At 39.2% G+C, this 19,490-nt stretch overlaps 1 protein-coding gene across 1 annotated transcript in view; it reads right to left on the bottom strand.

Annotated features, from left to right (window-relative positions):
• zcchc7 (zinc finger, CCHC domain containing 7) overlaps nt 1–15,228 on the bottom strand; it is a 35,342-nt gene extending 20,114 nt beyond the window's left edge. The window contains 1 exon segment of the mRNA XM_052126327.1: nt 15,076–15,228. Within this exon segment, the coding sequence (XP_051982287.1) occupies nt 15,076–15,228 (153 nt within the window).
• Nucleotides 15,229–19,490: the final 4,262 nt, after the last annotated feature.

Here is a 19,490-nt window from a genome sequence, read left to right as displayed (position 1 = left end):
TGTAGGTCAAACCCCACCACTTTAGTAAAAAGGGGCAACTACTGACTAACTACTAACTACTAGTAACAGGCCTAATGGCTGACAACTCTGATATGTGCAAAATATCATGAAAATGAAAGCATGCCAAGTACCGTATAAACATGTGAATGTGCATAAAAAGGAATAATGACATTTATTGCATTGCCATGGCAGCACTATTTAAGATATCAAGAATCCCTTCAGAATTTTAAATCTGTAATGTCTTGAAATTATTCAAAGGAATTTGAAGCAATTCAGGTAAACATAACAGGGATATTTCAAAGTCTGTTAAAGTGCCACACTTCCTTCTGCCAGTTGGTGGCGCTACAGCCATGACCCAGAATAGTTACATCAATGTGATCAGCTCACAAGGCAAAACACTTGGCTCAATTTTGATGTAAATCACACGATGCATGCAGAAGATGCTACCTAGACACTTCCTTTTCCCAATTTTTTATGTTAATTTATCATGTCACCATGGCAACACTTTTCAACAAATCAAAACTCAGTTTACAATTTAGCATCGTCAATGTCTTGGCATGATGTCACCCATATTTGTTATCTGTAACATGAAATCCCTATGAGGAGTATTTCAAATTCCAGAGCATGCATTTTTCAAACAATCCAATATGGCCAACTTCCTGTTGGGCAGAGCTTATGACTGTTAGCTTATTGTCCAGCTTGATGAGATCTATATGTGTACAAAGTTTGGTGATGGTAGCTCAAAAGGGATGTGCTACAGAGCCCCCTTAACATGATCATCTTCTAGGTGGCGCTACAGAGCCAACGGCAACTTTGCCAAGCCCAAATGGCCAACGACTCTGATGTGTGTACAAACTTTCAAGAGTTTTCATGCATGTTAATTAACCCAAAAGTACACAAAACCTTCAAAAGAAGAAGACTCCTTTGAAGAACAATAGGGCCTCCGCACTTTCAGTGCTTGGGCCCTAATAATCCTTAGAAGAACAATAGGGCATAGGGCCCAATAGTGCTTGGGCCCAAATTAGATCCGTAAAATATTTTAGTAGCTCATCTACCACATTCAAATTTTTCTGTATAATTCAAATGTTGTCTTGTTGTAGTTGTACAGTTTTTGTTACTCACATGTACAGTAGCCAGAGCTGGGAGATATATTTAAAATTACATCTTAATATTTATTTTAGTCTATTGATGATAATTAATGTCTCTCTATATTTGTGGTTTTTGTATATTTGTGTTTTTTCTCTAAAATGGCAAAGAAAGTTTATTTTTTTTCAGAATGTTTTTCACACAAGGAACATTTTATATTAAACATGCAATGCACATGTGTGTTGTGACACATTCCTCCCATAACCATCATTAAAATTTTCTGTGAATTGTGCCACAATAGACTTTCTGTCAGTTTGAACCTCCATTTCCCTTGTGCATTGATGAGCCTTGGATGCTCAACACCCTGTTGCTGGCTTGTGGGATGTCCCTCCTCAGACTACTGTTGGTAGGTACACACCACGGAGCACCCAACAAGCCTTGCCAGTTCAGAGATGCTCTGACCCAGTCATCTGGCCATAAAAATTTGGACCTTGTCAAAGTCGCTCAGGTCTTTACTCCAACTGATTGTTTGTTTACCATCTACTCTACCCAGACCTTGACATACGGCCTTGTTAGGAGATGATCAAAGTTATTTGCTTCAACTGTGGTGGTCATAATGTTTAGGCTCATCAGTGTATATAGCTGTGTCTTGTCATGGCACATACACTCACTGAGCACTTTATTAGGAACACTTGTACACTTATTCTTGTGATTATCTTATCAGTCAATTGTGTGGCAGCAATACAATGCATAATATCAAGATATGGGTCAGGAGCTTCATTTAATGTTCACATCAACCATCAGAATGGGGAACATTTTGATCTCAGTGATTTTGACCGTGGCATGATTGTTGGTGCCATATGGGCTGGTTTGAGTATATCTGTAACTGCTGATCTCCTGGGATTTTCACACACAACAGTCTCTAGAGTTTACTCAGAATGGTGCAAAAAACACAAATCTCCAGAGAGCGGCATTTCTGCAGACAAAATGATGAGAGAGGTCAACTGAGAATGGCCAGACAGGTTCGAGCTGACAGAAAGTCTACGGTAACTCAGATAATCTATACAATTATAGAAAGCAAAATAGCATCTCAGAATGCACAAAAGGTCGAAACTTGAAGACCACGTCAGGCACTTTGTTAGGACCATTGTGTTGCTAATAAAGTGCTCAGTGAATTTATGGGCTAAAATGTAGTCTTTCGCATGGGCCAAAAATATTGATGACTCTTCTTTAACTACACAGATCTTTGTCCAATCAGATGCTCTTCAGAATGAGAATGTCCCTCCCCTAAAACCAACTCCAACCAACAAGCTTGTGGTTACAGCTGTGATATAACTAAAGCCTAATGGTTGTTTAATCAAAAACTCTTCGATATATTCCACTCCAATTTCCTGTTTTAGTATGGAATACGTCAACATGGGAAAGAATACTACACTCGTAAATTGATTTCATGAGGTCTTTAAGCACTGGGGCAGAGTAATCATGAACAGCAACATGGATGGTTGAAAATTACATTCCCATCTTTGCTTGTGTTCACCATGTGGTCAAGAAACAATAAATGCCAGGATTCAAAGAAATGATATGAAAGGCACTGTGACCCATCTCAGTCGCAGACTGTTTACTCTTCTTCTCTCTGTTCAGTTCTGCAGATGAGTCTGTGTTTATGTAGGGCTGAGAAAGGCTAACATATAAACATTTTTCAAATTTCATGCCAACTCCTCTTTCTTTTGTAGTTCAAATGCAGAAGAAAATGGCAGCCTAGACACACACACACACACACATGCCTTGCAATGCTATTGACCCCTAGTCTGTTATATAGTGCCACACACACCAGTCTCTCTGTGCCTGTGTGTGTAGGAGAGAAAGTTACACCTGTGAGAAGATAGACGTATATGTTTGTGCCAGTAATTGAGGAGTTTACATTTACATCACATCTGTTACAGAAAGATACACATGCCTCTAGTTCTTTAGAGGAAAGAACTATTACCAATCCATTATAATGAGATAAGAAAAGATGTGAATCACACACATACTCTCATGTTAATTGAAAAAAGAATGCTGGCAAATTTTAGCCTTTATAAAGGATGCGCATACATACACATATCACTTATTTAAAAAACTACAAAGGTACGATTATATTTTTTTGGAAATACGTACCGTTGTAATACTATTGTAACGTATTCAATGGAAAGGAGGAGGCGAGAACCGGCTTTTCAACATAAATAATAGTTTAATAATAAACCGCCTCTCCGGGCGGATCAGAGGCAGACCTCTAGCCCCTGCCGGACGGAATGCCCCGCCGCGTTCTCGGGGAACAGAAGGGGTCTCCCCCGCCCCTGGCAGCGGTTCTCCCGCTCCAGGCGGTCGGCAGTGAGCCCCTCCCCGCTCACGTTCGGCGGTCTCAAACCCTGCAGTGTTTCAGCGGCCGGTGGGCGACTCCTGCGCCCCTGGCAGTGGCCCTGACTGCTCCAGGTGGTCGGTTAGGAGACTCTTTTCCCCTCGCGGTCAGCGGCCGTCATCCTCTTCCAGGCGGCTGGGCTCCTCGTCCCCCGGCAGATGGCCGCGGCTGCTCCGTTGGGGTGGACGTTAGTGGCGAGAACTCTACTACGGCGTATCCCTCCTCCTTCCCGGATTTCGGCACCAGTGTAACGTATTCAATGGAAATGAGGAGGCGAGAACCGGCTTTTCAACATAAATAATAGTTTAATAGTAAACTGACACAAAGGACAAACAAACATATGACGGACATGTCCGTAAACTATCTCACTCTCCCGCACGATCTGCAGTCCTGCAGTCGACCTTTATCCCTCTCGGAGGCTTTACCAGAATTTGAGTGTTGATCTTGTGATTTACATTTACATTTATGCATTTGGCAGACGCTTTTATCCAAAGCGACATACAGTGCAATTATTACAGGGACAATCCCCCCGGAACAACCTGGAGTTAAATGCCTTGCTCAAGGGCACAATGGTGGTGGCCATGGGGTTTGAACCAACAACCTTCTGATTAACAGCCCTGTGTTTTAGCCACTATGCCACCACCACTCCGTGATCTTGGACACTTCTGCCTAGCCTTCGCAAGGCTCCATTTTCGTGTTGTGCTAAAAATTATTTACTTTTTGCAGTAAAGTCTAAACAATACACTAAAGTTTGGTTTAATTAATATTATATTGTATTATTGAAAAGCTCTTGTTTATTTTATATAGGGATTAGAATTGTAAGGAATTTAACGATTCCCGTTCCGATTCCTCTCAACAATTTGGGTTCCTAGAGGGTGCAGTATCTATTCCCAGTTACTATTCTTTTAATAATTATAATGAAAAAATACTTGGAAATAAGAGATGCAGTTCTTATTGCATTTACTGCTCTCTGCAGCCAAATGATGAGATCATTTTCTACAGTTTCTACAGAGCAGATAGATGAATAATTTGGTAACTGCTCCGAGACCACATTACAGAGAATTTGTAAGACGATCATATCTTGACTCATAAATGCATCTCTAGCCAATGTCTACTGCTGAACTGAAAGCCTAAGTGCTTTCATTAAGCTGTAGCTGTAGTTCACAGTAAGAACAGTGTCTGCCATAAACTGGGGCCCCTAGAATTCCATCTTGTTTGTTGTTCAATACAGAGTACACCACACAAATTTTCACTGACCAATCAAGCAAGAGACACCCACCTAGAAAAGCCACACAGGAAGATTCCCTAATGACGTAAAATGTAATGAGGAATGAGCAGAATAACTTTCAACTGGAACAATTCCCATTTGAAAGGGACACATTATGTGTAGGACCTCAGAGATTTTGGCTTTCTGAAGTACATAGGTGCATTCACTGTATGTATGCAGAAAGACAACATTCTGTACCATTCTGAAATGTATCAATGTTTAAAAGAGAGAAAAAACTCAAATCCAGATGACAAACAGCAACCTTGGCATTTAAAAAAAAATTCCCCCAGATGGCGTTCTAAAACCACAGAGCAATCAAAAGCTTGATGAGATATATAAATCACATTATTATAAGTTCATTAATATAAAAGCAAAATAGAAGGGAAAAAAACCCTGAATTGTTTAATTTGAGTTTAATGAACTTGTCTCTTTAAATTAACTGAACAAAGAGGCAAGGGATTTCTATTTCCCAACATGCATTACATGGCACTCAACAAGGAGAGTAATGTTAAAATTAAGTGTAAATAATGTGTCTTTCTGCAATATGAAGGTAAAGGGGGAAATGTGTTTTTGGGAGTTGATATTATGGTGAATAGTGGAGCTCGAGCTTAGGTTGAGGACAGTTACAATTTAAGATTGTTCAACAGTATATTGCTTTAATAATTAAGCAATTGCTATTCAAAGAATAGTGTTTCCAAAGAACATGCATTCAGCATGCTAGCATTCACTTTACTAGCTAATTCTATCTAGTACTGGTTAAGTTCTTGAAATATTTAAATTGAGCTTACATGGCATTTTTTAAGTTCAGCCAAAGAGTTCAATACATCAGCTTACTCAATATTTCAAGTTAGGAGAAATTAACATGCATGTGTAGTACAAAATCAAAATCTGATACAATTCTTAACTTAAACTTGGGAGTTTATTAACTTATATTTGATGTAACTGATTACCTCACATTTTTGGAGTCCTGCAAACTTATTAGGGTTTACAGGGTGCTATAACATCTTCCACTCTTCTGGAAAGGCTTTCCACTTGATTTTGGAATATACTGTAGTTGCATGAATTGGTGCCATTCAGAAACTAGAGCATCAGTGAGGTCAAGCACTGGTGTTGTGTGGAGGACCCTGGCTCACAGTCCGCATCCAATTCATCCCAAATGGGTTTAATGGGGTTCAGGTCTGGGCTTTGTGCAGGCCAATCAAGTTCTTCCACACCAGACTCAGTACATTATTTGTTAATGGACCTCACTTTGTGGACAGGGGCATTGACATGCTGGAACAGAAAAGAGCTCTCCACAAACTGTTACCAAAAATCTGGAAGTACACAATTCTTTAGAATGCCACTGCATGTTGTAGAATTAAGATTTTTCTTCACTGGAATTAATGGAATAGCCAAACATGTTAATTAAAAGGGGTGTCCACAAACATTTGGCAATATAGTGAATAAGAAATAGTCTTTTAAATTAACTGCAACTGTGTCTATTCGTGTACTTTCTTGGTGTGCTGTACAACTTGCAGCCTGAAACTCTTCTAAAACAACAATATTTAATAATCTGCTCTCACAACGTGTCCCAAAAGAAAAAGATAAACTAGGAAACTATAGATCATATTTAAGTAAAAATTTGATTCTGAAAGGAAAATATTGAGAGACAGATTAGATATGCTTCTTTATTGACATTGTAGCATGTACAACACAATTTCATGTGTTGAAATTCAAGTATTTACAGTGAAATGGGGAAAAAATTGGCTTGCACTTCAGGGAAAGTGTTCAAGATGAATATCAAAGGAGATAATGCATTAATCTAATTAGTTAAATCATAAAATAATTTCATGAAAATGTAAAAAGGAGATGGGGAAGAAGCAGCATTACCCTTCTGAAGAAGCACTAAAGGCTCCAGAGATTTATTGGTGGTTCACTTTAGACAAATTTTAGTTTTGCTGTCCACAATTAACACTCACAAGAACAGTTCCATGTTAATTAGTTTAAACTGTTTTCCTAAACTCCTGTCATGTCATGTACTGACATAATAGTTGTTCCACACTGGATTTATGAACTCAACAACAAAATATCAACATGAGAGAGAACAGCTTTATCTGAGTGCAACAGTTTGACATTTTCACTGAGCTGTTCCCATGGGAGTCTAATCAATACATACCTTTGGGACAAATTAGCTGAGAAATGCTTTCAAACGTTACCTAAATGTGACAAAAGGGGGATGTCATCAAAGGATATTGTTTTAGGGATAATATTTGGGTTAAGTTTAAAGGGTCATAGGTTAAAATTCTCACTCACCCTCTTTACTCACCCTCATGTTGTTCCAACCCTGTAACAGAAATTAAATTATTGGGTGAACTATCCATTAAAGGTTAGTCAGCTGTAATTATTAGTAGCTTTCTCTTTAGGCAGCAAATGATTAAGTCCCCATTTCTATTCCCTACTCCTGAGTGTTCAGAGTATTAGGAGGACATGCTCTTTCACTTGGTGACATTTGTGTGAATGTAATGATTTTGTAGTGAACAGGAGATATGTCCATGAGACAGAGAGAAGTATATCTGATAGTTTATTTAAAGAGATATGGATAGGTCTCACCCGAGCACAAGCCAAACATTTTTCCACCTCTGTAGTACCGCTTAAATGTCAGTAGATGGTGCTGTATGTCTACCACACCAACACACGCATGTAAACATGTATGTCTTTTTTTATTTACTTTCCATTTATATATTTGTACAGACCTTTTTACCTACTGACAGGGTAATATATAATTAAATGTACCTGCATGAACAGTCAGTCTATGTAGTGATTGAGCCATTATGTTTCATACTACGCTTGAATTCAACAGCAGGTTTTAGGAAAATAAATTCTGGCTTGGTTATGCAGTGTTAGAAATGATGAATAATGTCCAAAAATCTGTTTGATTCTACTGACAGGAGAAAAAAAATTAAAATCTGACCAAAACTCTTTCTCCTGGATTTTTCCTCCTGGACCTGTGGGCCACTAGAATCGTTACAACCTTTCATCCCACTAGCTACGGCCCTGCTCATATACTGTATGTTCCTCATATATTTTTAGTAAAATACACTCTTATGCTTATCATTCAATTAAATGTCATTAATGTGTAAAGGATTACTAGGCGGATCAGTTTGAGGAGAAGAGGATTTTATAAAGTAGTTTTAAAAATGCTAATTGCTCACCAATATCCGCTTAAAACGGTTGAAATCCGTATCCCCTTCAGACCCGTAACATCTGAGCCAAAAAACAAATGCTCTGTAGCGTGCTGCTAAATGCACCTAAACCACTATGAAAAATGTATTCACTTCTGTCTAGTTTTGTGCACATATAGAGTGTAAAAATTGAAATGATTTGTGAGGTTTAGTTCTATCCTTCCAGACATTAAATTAATGTTACGGTTTCAATACATGTTAAACTCAATCGACAACATTGTTGGCATAATGTTGATTACCACTAAAAATTATTTCAACTCGTCCCTCGTTTATGTATATAAAAAAAAAAAACACTAAGGCACTAAGTGTTACAAACTTAGAAGTGAATGGGGCCAGTCTATACACATTTAAATACACAGTGTTTCAAAGGTATAGCCACAAGATGTAAACATTGTATGATATAACATGATTTAAGAGTGATAAAATTGCATACTAACCTTAACTGTGCAAAGTTCTAACCAATTACTCAACTTTGTTGCCGGTAAACGCCGGTAAACCTTGTAATCTTTCAAAAGCTTTCATAGCTGCAAATCCCTGATTTCAGCATAATAATATCATATTAACGTATAATTTTACATCTTGTGGATATACCTTTGAACCAGTGTGTATTTGAATGTTTATAGACTGGCCCCATTCACTTCCATTGTAAGTGCCTTACTGTAACCACAATTTTGACTAAATTACATAAACATGGGATTTATTTAATTTATTTTTTGGCAAAAAACATTATACCCCAATAGTTGATTAAGCTAAACTTTAACCAGGCTGTGACCGCATTGTGTGATTTGGCCTTACAGATTGTGTTAGATGAATGCATTCCATTTTATCAGACTGATGATGGTAGCAAACAGCAAATTTGCCCAGATCCCCTTCAGTCTCTAAAAACACCCATCTGATCAAGCTTTGTCTCTCGGTTCCTCTCTTTGCATTACTGTACAATGCATTTGCTTTGTAAAACTTTCACTCTTTGCATAGCTCATGTGAACATCCGCGCTTCTCTCCTCTGGGCTTTGTGGCAAACTCAGTAGAGTTGAGTGGTTGTTTGTTAGTAAAGGCAGGTGCAGGCCTCACCCACACACACATACAAGATAAACAGACCCAGTAGAAAGGGACTGGTCTGACAGAATGCCTTTTCACACCTGACTGGGCCTAGCATAGGGCGACAGGCCAGAGCTCCCAAAGCACGACACACGCACACACACGGGTATCTGTACTGTATTTAACTTTGAGCCCTCCAGACTCCAGGATAGTTTAAAGGCCTTAAAGACCGTCTGTTGAGGGTGAGTTAATTTAAGTACCTACACACGCAGACAGAACCAGGGCAGGACCCAGAGGATAAGAGTAATACACAAGCAGATGGACTCAGTCCAGCAGAACCAAGTGGGCCTGTATGAGACCATCACAAACTACAGTATTTTACACCATAATAAACCCTGCAGAATCAAGACACAAATGTCATCTACACAGACACAGGATTGAGGACAGAGATCCATCGCAACAGCAAAAGACCTTTAGATGGCTCTTACAAAAATGTACCATAGTTTTTGCCAAATATTTCATAGTTAATACAGCCAGGGTTTCTCAGCGATGAATTTCCAAGATTTTCCAAGAATACTTTACAAGGATTTTAAAAAAGATTTTATAGATTTCTATTATTATTTTATTACACTCACAAAGAGCCATTTCTAGCCAGTATTCTAGGAAAAACTGTAGAGTTGAGCATAACTACAAACATTTCTATGACTTGAAGATTTTGAATGATAATTCCTTTTTTTTTTTTCAGACCTGGTAAACAGAATTGTAAAATTACCTGACATTTCTGAGTTTTCATACTGGAAAACGAGTCAATACAGTAAAATAAATAATTTACCTTTACATTTAGTCATTTAGCAGTGTCTTTTATTCAAAGCAAATAACAAATGAGGAAAATAGCAAGCAATTATTTTAACAAAAGTCAACAATATATGCAGTATCGCACTGCCAAGTTCTCAAAGTGGATGAAGTAGTAAAGTTATAGTGTAGAAGAAAGAGACACACAATGAAAAAATAAATACTGTTAAATATTAAGTAAGTGCACTAAAATAAATAACTAACACTACAAAAGCTTTCAGAATTCAAGGAACAAGCTGACACCAATTATAGTGGTTTAGTGGTTTGATTATAGAAAAAAGCAACTGTGATAATAATCGAATGTGTTAGTGGTTTAATTGAATTAAAATTAACAGATTTAAGTTTTTCTTTTTTATATATATGACGATCACATTGAAAATGATTGGAAATTTGGTTACAATTTATTTTACAGTGCTCTTGTTACAATGTAATTACACAAGTAATTACTGAGTAATATTAATTAACAACATGTATGCACTTACTATATGGTTTGGATTAGGGTTAGTTGCTTGTAATAATGCATCATTTACTGTTATTACTAAAGTCAATACATGTAATATGTATAACAAGGACACTGTAAAATAAAGTGTTACCGTAACGTTTTACCCGGCCACCATCATTTATTTTATTGTACTTATTGTACTTGACTCAGACCCAGATTTTCATAAACTATGTATAAACTATTATACAAATTCTAATTATTACATATTTAAAACTATGATAATCTAAACACAAAGTTAAATAAACAAACCATTTCAATATTTATTGTGTGAAACTGATTTCTTTAACCCCCCAAATCAAAATCAATCAAGGGACATTTCAATGTATTTTTATTGGCCATCATTTCCAATTTGCCTAATTATGCAAAAATCAATATATAAATTCTTTGTATGTTTTTTAGGGTACTTAAAACGTTAGCTTTGAAAATATCCTCAGCAAGACAAAGGGTGCGTCTTTTTATTTTAAAAACATAAAAACATAATTTCACATGTGATGACACGTTGTGGGAATTGTTGTGGCGACTGTTAGAAAAAATTATAAATCACTTATGCATGCAATGTCCATTGTTAGTAGACAAATGATATAAACAAGTGAGAGTGTAAACAAGACTTTACTTTCTAGAAGACCACAGTGCTGTGCCAGGAGTTGAAGAAACACCCAACTACTGTATTTTGGCAGTACCTTAGTACAGATACCTTAGTAAATTTAAGTGGGTGGGGGTGTAACAATGTTAGTGTCTGTCACTTGTTTATTCTCAGAGCTCCATCAATACATTTCTTGAGAAAACAAGCATTTCATTTGACACTGAGATTAAATCGTGAAGTTGAGAAATGCAAGGGGTGAGAATGATTTTAGAGACCATTTTTACCCCTCTACGCACCTCTTCAAGAGCCCCAGAGGCACATTGTCTTTTCATCCCGCCTTTCTTTTTCTCTCTCTCCACTCCGCCACCCCGCGCACTAGGCTAGCGCTAACGATCTGGCCTTTCATTAGGCAGGCGCGCTAATTAGACTGTGTGTGTGCGTGTGACGGGCCGAGAGACTGCTCGGCGCAGCGCGATGCTGGCAGCCCATTTCATGCTTTATCACGTCTTTTAATTGACAAACAACCTGCTCTTTTCTCTTAGGCTGAGGTCTATATTCCAGGAGTCTGTGCTTATATATGTGTGTGTGTGTGTGTGTGTGGGCAGATGTTTCAGTGCGCCCCTTGACGTTTAGCTTTGTGTGTGACTGTCACATGCCTTCTCACCCTGGTGGATCTTTGGGGAGAAAATGCTCACTGAGTTTGCCAATTAACCACTTTCAGATTGTTCTGTGACAAAACACACACAAACATACAAATACTAAGAAACAAGCACACCAACTCAAATAAAATTCACATATGTCACATAAATCACTGCATATTTCGGAGTCACATTTTCTTGGAAAATAGCCCTTTAAAAATTCTGTGTACTAAGTAACATTATTCTGATAGAGATAGTTAAAGAGTGCGGTGGCACTTATAGTAGACAAAATGAGGCTAGTTATTGAAGCAGACCTTTGTGGCATATACAATCTAATCTCTCATTCACTTAGACACACACTGTCAGGAGTCCACCACTGATACACCTTCACAAAAGGCAAAAAGCAGCAGGACGCAGGGAGTCTTTTCTCGGCAAGTCACAATTGTGACTAATAACACTCATGATGAGTGTGTGTGTGTTTAATTTTTGTGTATACACATGTGAGTGCACAAAGGTTTGGTTATAAACAAAAAAAAAATTTATAAACCAATTAGACTTCTTGTCCTACACAGCAACTACTGCTCTTAATTTTGACAGTTTTTCTTGTCATTTGTGTTTACACTTTAATTGACAACCCCGAAGTCTCTGCTTTTGTCACAAAGTGACTCCATACATGTTTCTTACTAAATTTGTATTATTTCAAGAGACTTGAAAATTAAAATTATGTTGTCACTAACAAATCATCATGCAATTGTATGATTTAAAGGGATAGCTCACCCAGATGTGTATGACTTTCTTCTGTTGAGATCAAGCGAAGATTTTTTGAAGAATATCTCAGGTCTGCAGGTCTATACAATGCAAGTGAAAGGTAGCCAGAACTTGGAAGATCCAAAAAGCATATAAAGGCAGACTAAAAGTTATCCATATGACTGCAGTTGTTAAATCCATACTCCCAGAACAGATATAATAGGTGTGGGTGAGAAACACATCAATACTCAAGTCTATAAATGAATATAATATTTTTTACTATAAATCTCCACTTTCACTTTATATTTGGCAATTCACATTCTTTGTACATATTTCCACCTACTGGGCAGGGAGGAGTATTCATAGTAAAAAAGGGATTCAAATATAAATTTATTTATCACCCACACCTATTATATCACTTCTGATGATATGGATTTAAATACTGGAGTCTTTTGGATTATTTTATGCTGCCTTTATGTGCTTTTTGGACCTTCAAAGCTCTGGTCACTATTCACTTGCCAACAGAGCTGAGATACTCATCTTAAAATCTTTGTTTGTGCTCAGCAGAAGAAAGAAAGTCATACACATCTAGAATGGTATGGGGGTGAGTAAATGATGAGACAATTTTCATTTTTGCGTGAACTAGCTCTTTAACTTTCTTCCATGGAAAACAAAATGAGATGTTAGACAAAATGACAGCCTCAGTCACCATTCACTTTCATTGTACAACCCCCAAAAAAAACATGCATTGAAAGTGAATGGTGACTAAGGCTGTCAGCACATAACGTTTTGCCTAACCTTTTGTGTTCAATGGAAAAGAGAAAGTCATAAAACAACATGTTTGGGTTTGGAAAGAGATGAGGCTGACTAAATTAAGTCGAACAATTAGCTATTAACACACCTTAAGACCTAATTTGTCACAAGTTAACACAACTTGTCTTCTCACTAATTTTGATCAGCACATACACGAGTAAACACACACATACGTGCCTGCACACACACACAAGTAAAAACCTTGAAAACAAGTAACAACACAGTTAAAATCAAATACTTCCATGGCAATTCCTTATAAACAAAGAAACAAATAGCATGGGGTGTTTGAGAACATCCACCGGGCCTTGAAGCTGCGACCTTTTTTTTTTTTATCTCTGTTTCTATTACTTCAACACACCTTCTGATTTATTATCACTTTTGTTATCCTTTTATTTCCTAGCTTCCTTTGTCCTCTTTGATCAAATGTTCTGCAGAAGTCACCTAATAGTTTTAGGAGCCTGTTAGGAAACTACCCAGATAGCACACGTACATCTCTGAGATGTCTGTTTAGATCTTTTCATCTAGAAAGCATCACAATATTATTAAAATCTGCTAAACATCGTAAAAAGAGCAGATTTAAATACATTTTAAATCATAAAACGTCTCAAAAACTTCTGATGAGTGCCTTATTGACAAACGAGAAATGCTTACTGACATTCTTCTTATAGACACATTGCAGATGAGCAAACAACTTAAAAAATATGTCTTCCAGATATAAACACACACATCAAATAGATGTCTGGGTGATTTACATGTGCTATTAGGGTAATAGTGAACAGGACTGATGTTTATTGAAGGATGGAAAGAGAAAACATGTTTGTGGTGGTAGGGGCATGGTTGAGCAATGGCTTGTGAATGGAGAGAGAGATCAGGAGATGAGAATGGTAAGGATCCTCAACTGGCAATGATTGTCTCTAACAGCTGTTTGTCATTGTAGTGAGAGTTGGAGACGGATTTAGGAGCAAGCCAGACGCCAGTGAGGAGAGAGAGAGCTACCACATGCACTCAGAGACTGTGCTGAACTATTTCCACTGCAAAGTGTGATTTTGAGTTGTTGCCACTGAAAAGCATAAATTTGAGTTTAAAATAAACATAATGTTTGAGTTGGATTAGCCGTAACCCGCTTCCTCTTTTCCCCAAACTGCGAACTTATTACACTGGTGCCGAAACCCGGGATATAGGAAGAAGAATGCAGTCATAGAAGCCTCACCTCTGCAGGACATATTTAAGACCCTCACCAGCATCCACCAGACACAACATCAGGCCCTCCTTGAGCTGCGCATAGAACAGGAGCAGCGGTTTATTGTGCTCCTCCAAGCCCAAGCAGAGGATTGCTGTCCCAGGAGGGTGCTGCCGCCACGACCCCGGACCTTGCGACAACCCCGCCCCATGTTCCGCTAGTCAAGATGGGCTCCCAAGATGATCCGGAGGCCTTCCTGGAGCACTTTGAGCAGACAGCGGGGCCTGCGGATGACCGATAGGGCGGTGTTGTCTGGGGAAGCCCAACTCGCAGTGCAGCAATTACCAACGGAGAACCTCCTGGTATATGTCGACTTCAGGAAAGCCATCCTGCAACAGGTCGGCTGAACACTCGAGCAGCAGCGCCAATGCTTCCTGTGCTGGCTGAGCAATGCGAAGTTGGAGGTGTGATCGACCTAGTGGTACTAGAGCAGTTTATCACTCGACTTCCGAGAGGGATGGTGGAGTAGGTCCAGTGCCACCGCCACTGTCACTACAAACAGCCATCCAGCTGGCAGCGGAATACATGGCAGCATATTTTGGAGCCAGCGAGCCCCAACATCCTTCTCTCTCTCTCTCCTGTCTCCCCTCCTTCCCATTCTTTCCATCCTGTTCCTCCTCACCGGAAACAGGGGGTTCCCCCTCCCAAACTGGCTCCTCAGCTTCGGTACTGCAATATCTACCAGTTTACCCTGACCCTCTCTGCTTTCACTTCCAGGTTGATGGTCCCGCTGCCATGGGGCGTGGAGCCCGGGCATTTCCGGAACCAATGCCCTGTGATGGAGGTGGGGACATTGGTTCGGGTCTGCGAGGCCGCCCCTGATTGAGCTGGGACATACCGCATACCCGTGACTATTAAGGGGGTACCAAAGGGGTGCCTTGGCGGATTTGGGTTGCAGCCAAACCTCTATCAATGCCTGGTTCAAGACGAGGCTTTGGGTGCTAGTCACAAGGTGAAGGAAAGGTGTGTGCATGAGGATATCCACAATTATACTGTAGTGACAGTGATGATTCAATATCGGTTGTATTATAAATGACTGGTTGTATTGAGTGACTGGCAATACAACCCAGTCGTTGATACCAAAGACCCATCAGGAAATTTGATTTCAGATGGCTTATTATAATCAGATGGCTGGTCACATAGGGCAGGAAAAGAAACAGAATAATCTATTGGCCCATTTCTATTGGCCGGGAATTTGCGGGGATGTTCACAGAGAATGTGCGGTATGCTATGAATTTCAGCTGGTGAATCCACCGTCCACCCCAAGAGCACATTTGCGCCAGCTTCCTTTGATCGAGGTCCCCCCTCGTTGACTCATTAATGCAGACGGCACGCAGGCATTGCTTTGTCGTTGGTTCTGGTGGACTACGCAACGTGATATCCGGAAGCAGTGCCTCTACGCAACTTTTCAGCATGTAGTGGAGGCACTCTTCAGAATCATCTCACGAGTGGGGATTCCAAAAGAAATCCTCACCGATCAAGGCACTACTTTCATGTCATGTACACTAAGCGAGCTGTACAAATTATTGGGTATTAAATCGATTCGGACAAGCGTGCAAATCCCACAAATGGAATGGTTGAATGCTTGGTTGAATGGTTTAATCAAACACTGAAAAACATGATTCGTAGGTTTGTGCACGAAGATGCTCGGAATAGGTATAATTGGCTTGAACCCTTGTTATTTTCAGTTCGAGAGGTCCTGCAAACCTCCACGGGTTCTCTGCGTTTAAATTATTCTATGGGCATAAGCCTCGCTGTTGTTTTAGATGTCGTGAGGGAAAATTGGGAGGACTGGGAACCAGCCCGGAGGTGCTAGTTCTGAAGAGAGATGGCTCGGTCTGGTTCTGTTTTGATTATTGAAAGGTTAATGTGCTAATTTAATTTGACGCATATCCAATACCTCGTATTGAAGAACTGCTCGATCAGTTGAGTGTGGCTCGCTTTTATTCAACACTGTTATTGGCAGATCCCCTTAACACCAATGTCCCGTGAGAAAACGGCCAAAGTTGCGTTTTGATGCGGGCCGTTGTTAAATGCTCCTGATTTTGCTCTCTTTGCATGCTTTTGTTGTACAGACTGACATGTCGTACAGGAGGTTGGGAGCCATGTTGTCCCATGTGGTCGAGGTGGAGGAGTGCCTAGTGATGTACATAATTTTGGTGAGAGAGGCGAGGTACAGCACTGTTGAGGAGTGTCAAGCCATCAAGAGGGCAGTCCTCACCCCTCGGTACAACCTCCTGGGATGGGCTTTCACCCTAAGTTCGGACCACACCCCGCTCCAGTGGCTCCATCGCATGAAGGATACCAACACGCAGATCACCCGTGGGTGTCTGGCTCCTCAGCCTTTTAAGTTCGAGGTGGTCCAGGGCCAGGGGCGCAGATGGCTGGTGCGGACATACTCTCCAGCAATGGGGGGGTACTGGGCAGGCCGAATGCCGGTATGTGGTGGTAGAGCACCGCCTTGTGAATGAAGAGTGAGATCAGGATATGAGAACGGTATGGATCATCAACTGGCAATGATTGTCTCTAAAAGCTGTTTGTCATTGCAGTGAGAGTTGGCGATGGATATAGGAGTGACCCTGACGCCAGTGAGGAGAGAGAGAGCGCTACCACACACACCCAGAGACTGTGCTGAACTGTTTCCACTGAAAGCATGATTTTGAGTTGTTGCCACTGAAAAGCGTGAATTTGAGTTTAAAATAAACTTACCATTTGAGTTGAATTCACAGTCTCCTTTCCCCTAACTGCGAACTTGTTACAATGTTGAGGTAAAAATATTTAAGTGTATTAGAAGTAGTACAGCATTACTAGATCAAGCCATCTCAACAGACACTGAGCAAGTGTCCTGTGAGTTTCCTACAGCTTTCTGAAAATTGAAACTGCTGAGGGCACAGCAGCAAGACTCATTTATACACTTAGCTTTCCATTTAACCCCACATGAGAGCCGGAGAGAAACAGAGAGCCTTTACCACCCCCTGTATGGTTATCATGCTGAAAGTATTGAAGGAAGCATTTAAAATCTTTAAGAATCTGCTTTTCTTTCTCTCAATAGCTGTGACAATATGTTACAGAAATGAAGCCATTAAAAAAATACTTCCATTCTACCAGATACTAAAACCATGACACTCTGATAAATACAATACCCTGCTAAAATTGTGTAGTGCCGAGGATAAAAGTATTAATAAATCGCTTTACTCTGCCAAGTGTAAATTGAGCAAATTGTCTTTGATTTGTCTTTAGTCTTATGTCTTCAGTGCTGTTCTGATTACCATGAAGGTTTACGTTCTGAGCTTTTATCTGTTTTTAGAAATAAACTTAAGCTACTGTACGACTATGCTAGAAGACAGTTCCCTTGCAAAAAAATAAAAAAATAAAAATAGTTGATTCAAACTTTGGCTTGAGTACTACTAACTCAAAATGATCAAGTACAAAATTGCGGATGTATGTCATACCCATACACCCTTGCGCTTGAATAAATTCTGTATGTTTGGCCAAGACAAGGAAACTTAATGAGAAATATAATAATTGTTATGAAAAAAATCATATAGTTTTAATTCCTTTGATTATTGTTGTTGTATTGTTGTAGCTGGTTGATAGTTGTGAGTTTTGTGCAGTCACTATTTGGGAGATTAGTAATTCTCCTCAACTCAATTGTACTATAAAGCACAGATTTATGTGCACTAAGAAGTACTGAGGATAATCCAATGTGCCATATGGGTAACCTAGAGTCCAGTCATGATTTCCCTTTTGCTGTATCAGGCGTGCTCAACCTCAATTTAAATCGTTAATAAAACAATGATACTTTAATCACAGATGAGTTAAGTTTACTTGTAACTAGTAAACTGTACAGTTCACTTTACTTGAGCCAAATAAGTATGTTTACTTACAATTAAACATGCAAAGTGATTGCTATTAAAAATTAATCTCTTAGGTCAGCTAATTTGATTTTACAGTGTGGCTGTAACTTTTTGCCAATATTTAATAGCAAATGTGCCAGAAATGAACAGCATGTTTGCAGAAAATACTTGTTTTTGTCAAGGGATTGTGATCACTTTCTTTACTGATTAAATTTAAATTTTCTTTTTTTTTTCCATTTTATTTTCAATGTTTTACTAAAATGCCATTATATGAAGGACCACCGTGCTTGATATGTACATACTAAATGTACATATCAAGCACGGTGGTCCTTCATTATGAAGAAGTGCATAACAGCTAGCCAGACACTGGAAAGTTAACGCTTCCCTGCAAGGACCGGCTGATATTTGCTAACTCTCTGAGTTCAATAACAAATGCAACATAGCAGTTTGTGAGACCGGCATAATTATAGATTATGAGCATAATTAAAAGTCATGTTGTGCTGGCGGCTGAAGACTTGTTTATTAGTTTAAACAGTAAGATCTCCAAGGCAAGCTCCTCTTTCTATATTCAATGCATATTCTAGATCTATCAATGACAAGAAGTCTTACAGTGATGAAGGGCATTACAATTACAAGTGATGTAGCCAGAAGTGCGAGTTAAGACAATCAGAACTTTGAATTTTAGAAAAATATGTAATATCTTGCACCAGGACTGTTTAACTACACCAGAATCCAAAAAGTGTTTGTTTGTCAGCATGTTATGCATGAATAGGGGCCAATTCCATTTCAATTAAAACTATGCCAAAATTATATTAAAACGGTTTCCAAATAACAAGACAAGAGAAGATGAACAGAAACTGAAACTAGCTATTATAAAATGGGGGTGGGAGGGGTGCTTGTGTGCATTGTTAAGATATGACTCCAAGCATTGCTTTAAGAAACTATTCCTTTTCTTGTCTTTCCTGTTTCTAAAAGACATATTTAGTCTTTTTTCTCTTTTCCTCCCCCCGTTTCTCTCTCTCTCTCTCAGTGGGGTTGTTGTTGAGGGTGACGAGTGGAACGTGTGTCCCACTCACAGCCTGTGAAGCGTCTGTCTTAATGAGAGAAAGAATGGCCCAGGAGATACACACCCAAACAAGTAACCCACACAATGCAACACAGTACCATCCTACACAAACACACATCTCAGTTTTAACACAGAAACAGTGTCCAGGCCCACGCAACACACACAACAGTACTCACGTCGAT

Source organism: Xyrauchen texanus, chromosome 5 (genome assembly GCF_025860055.1).
Source record: "Xyrauchen texanus isolate HMW12.3.18 chromosome 5, RBS_HiC_50CHRs, whole genome shotgun sequence".
NCBI lineage: Eukaryota > Metazoa > Chordata > Actinopteri > Cypriniformes > Catostomidae > Xyrauchen > Xyrauchen texanus.
The sequence above is the reverse complement of the archived record's forward strand: the minus strand, read 5'-3'. Positions and strand labels throughout refer to the sequence as shown.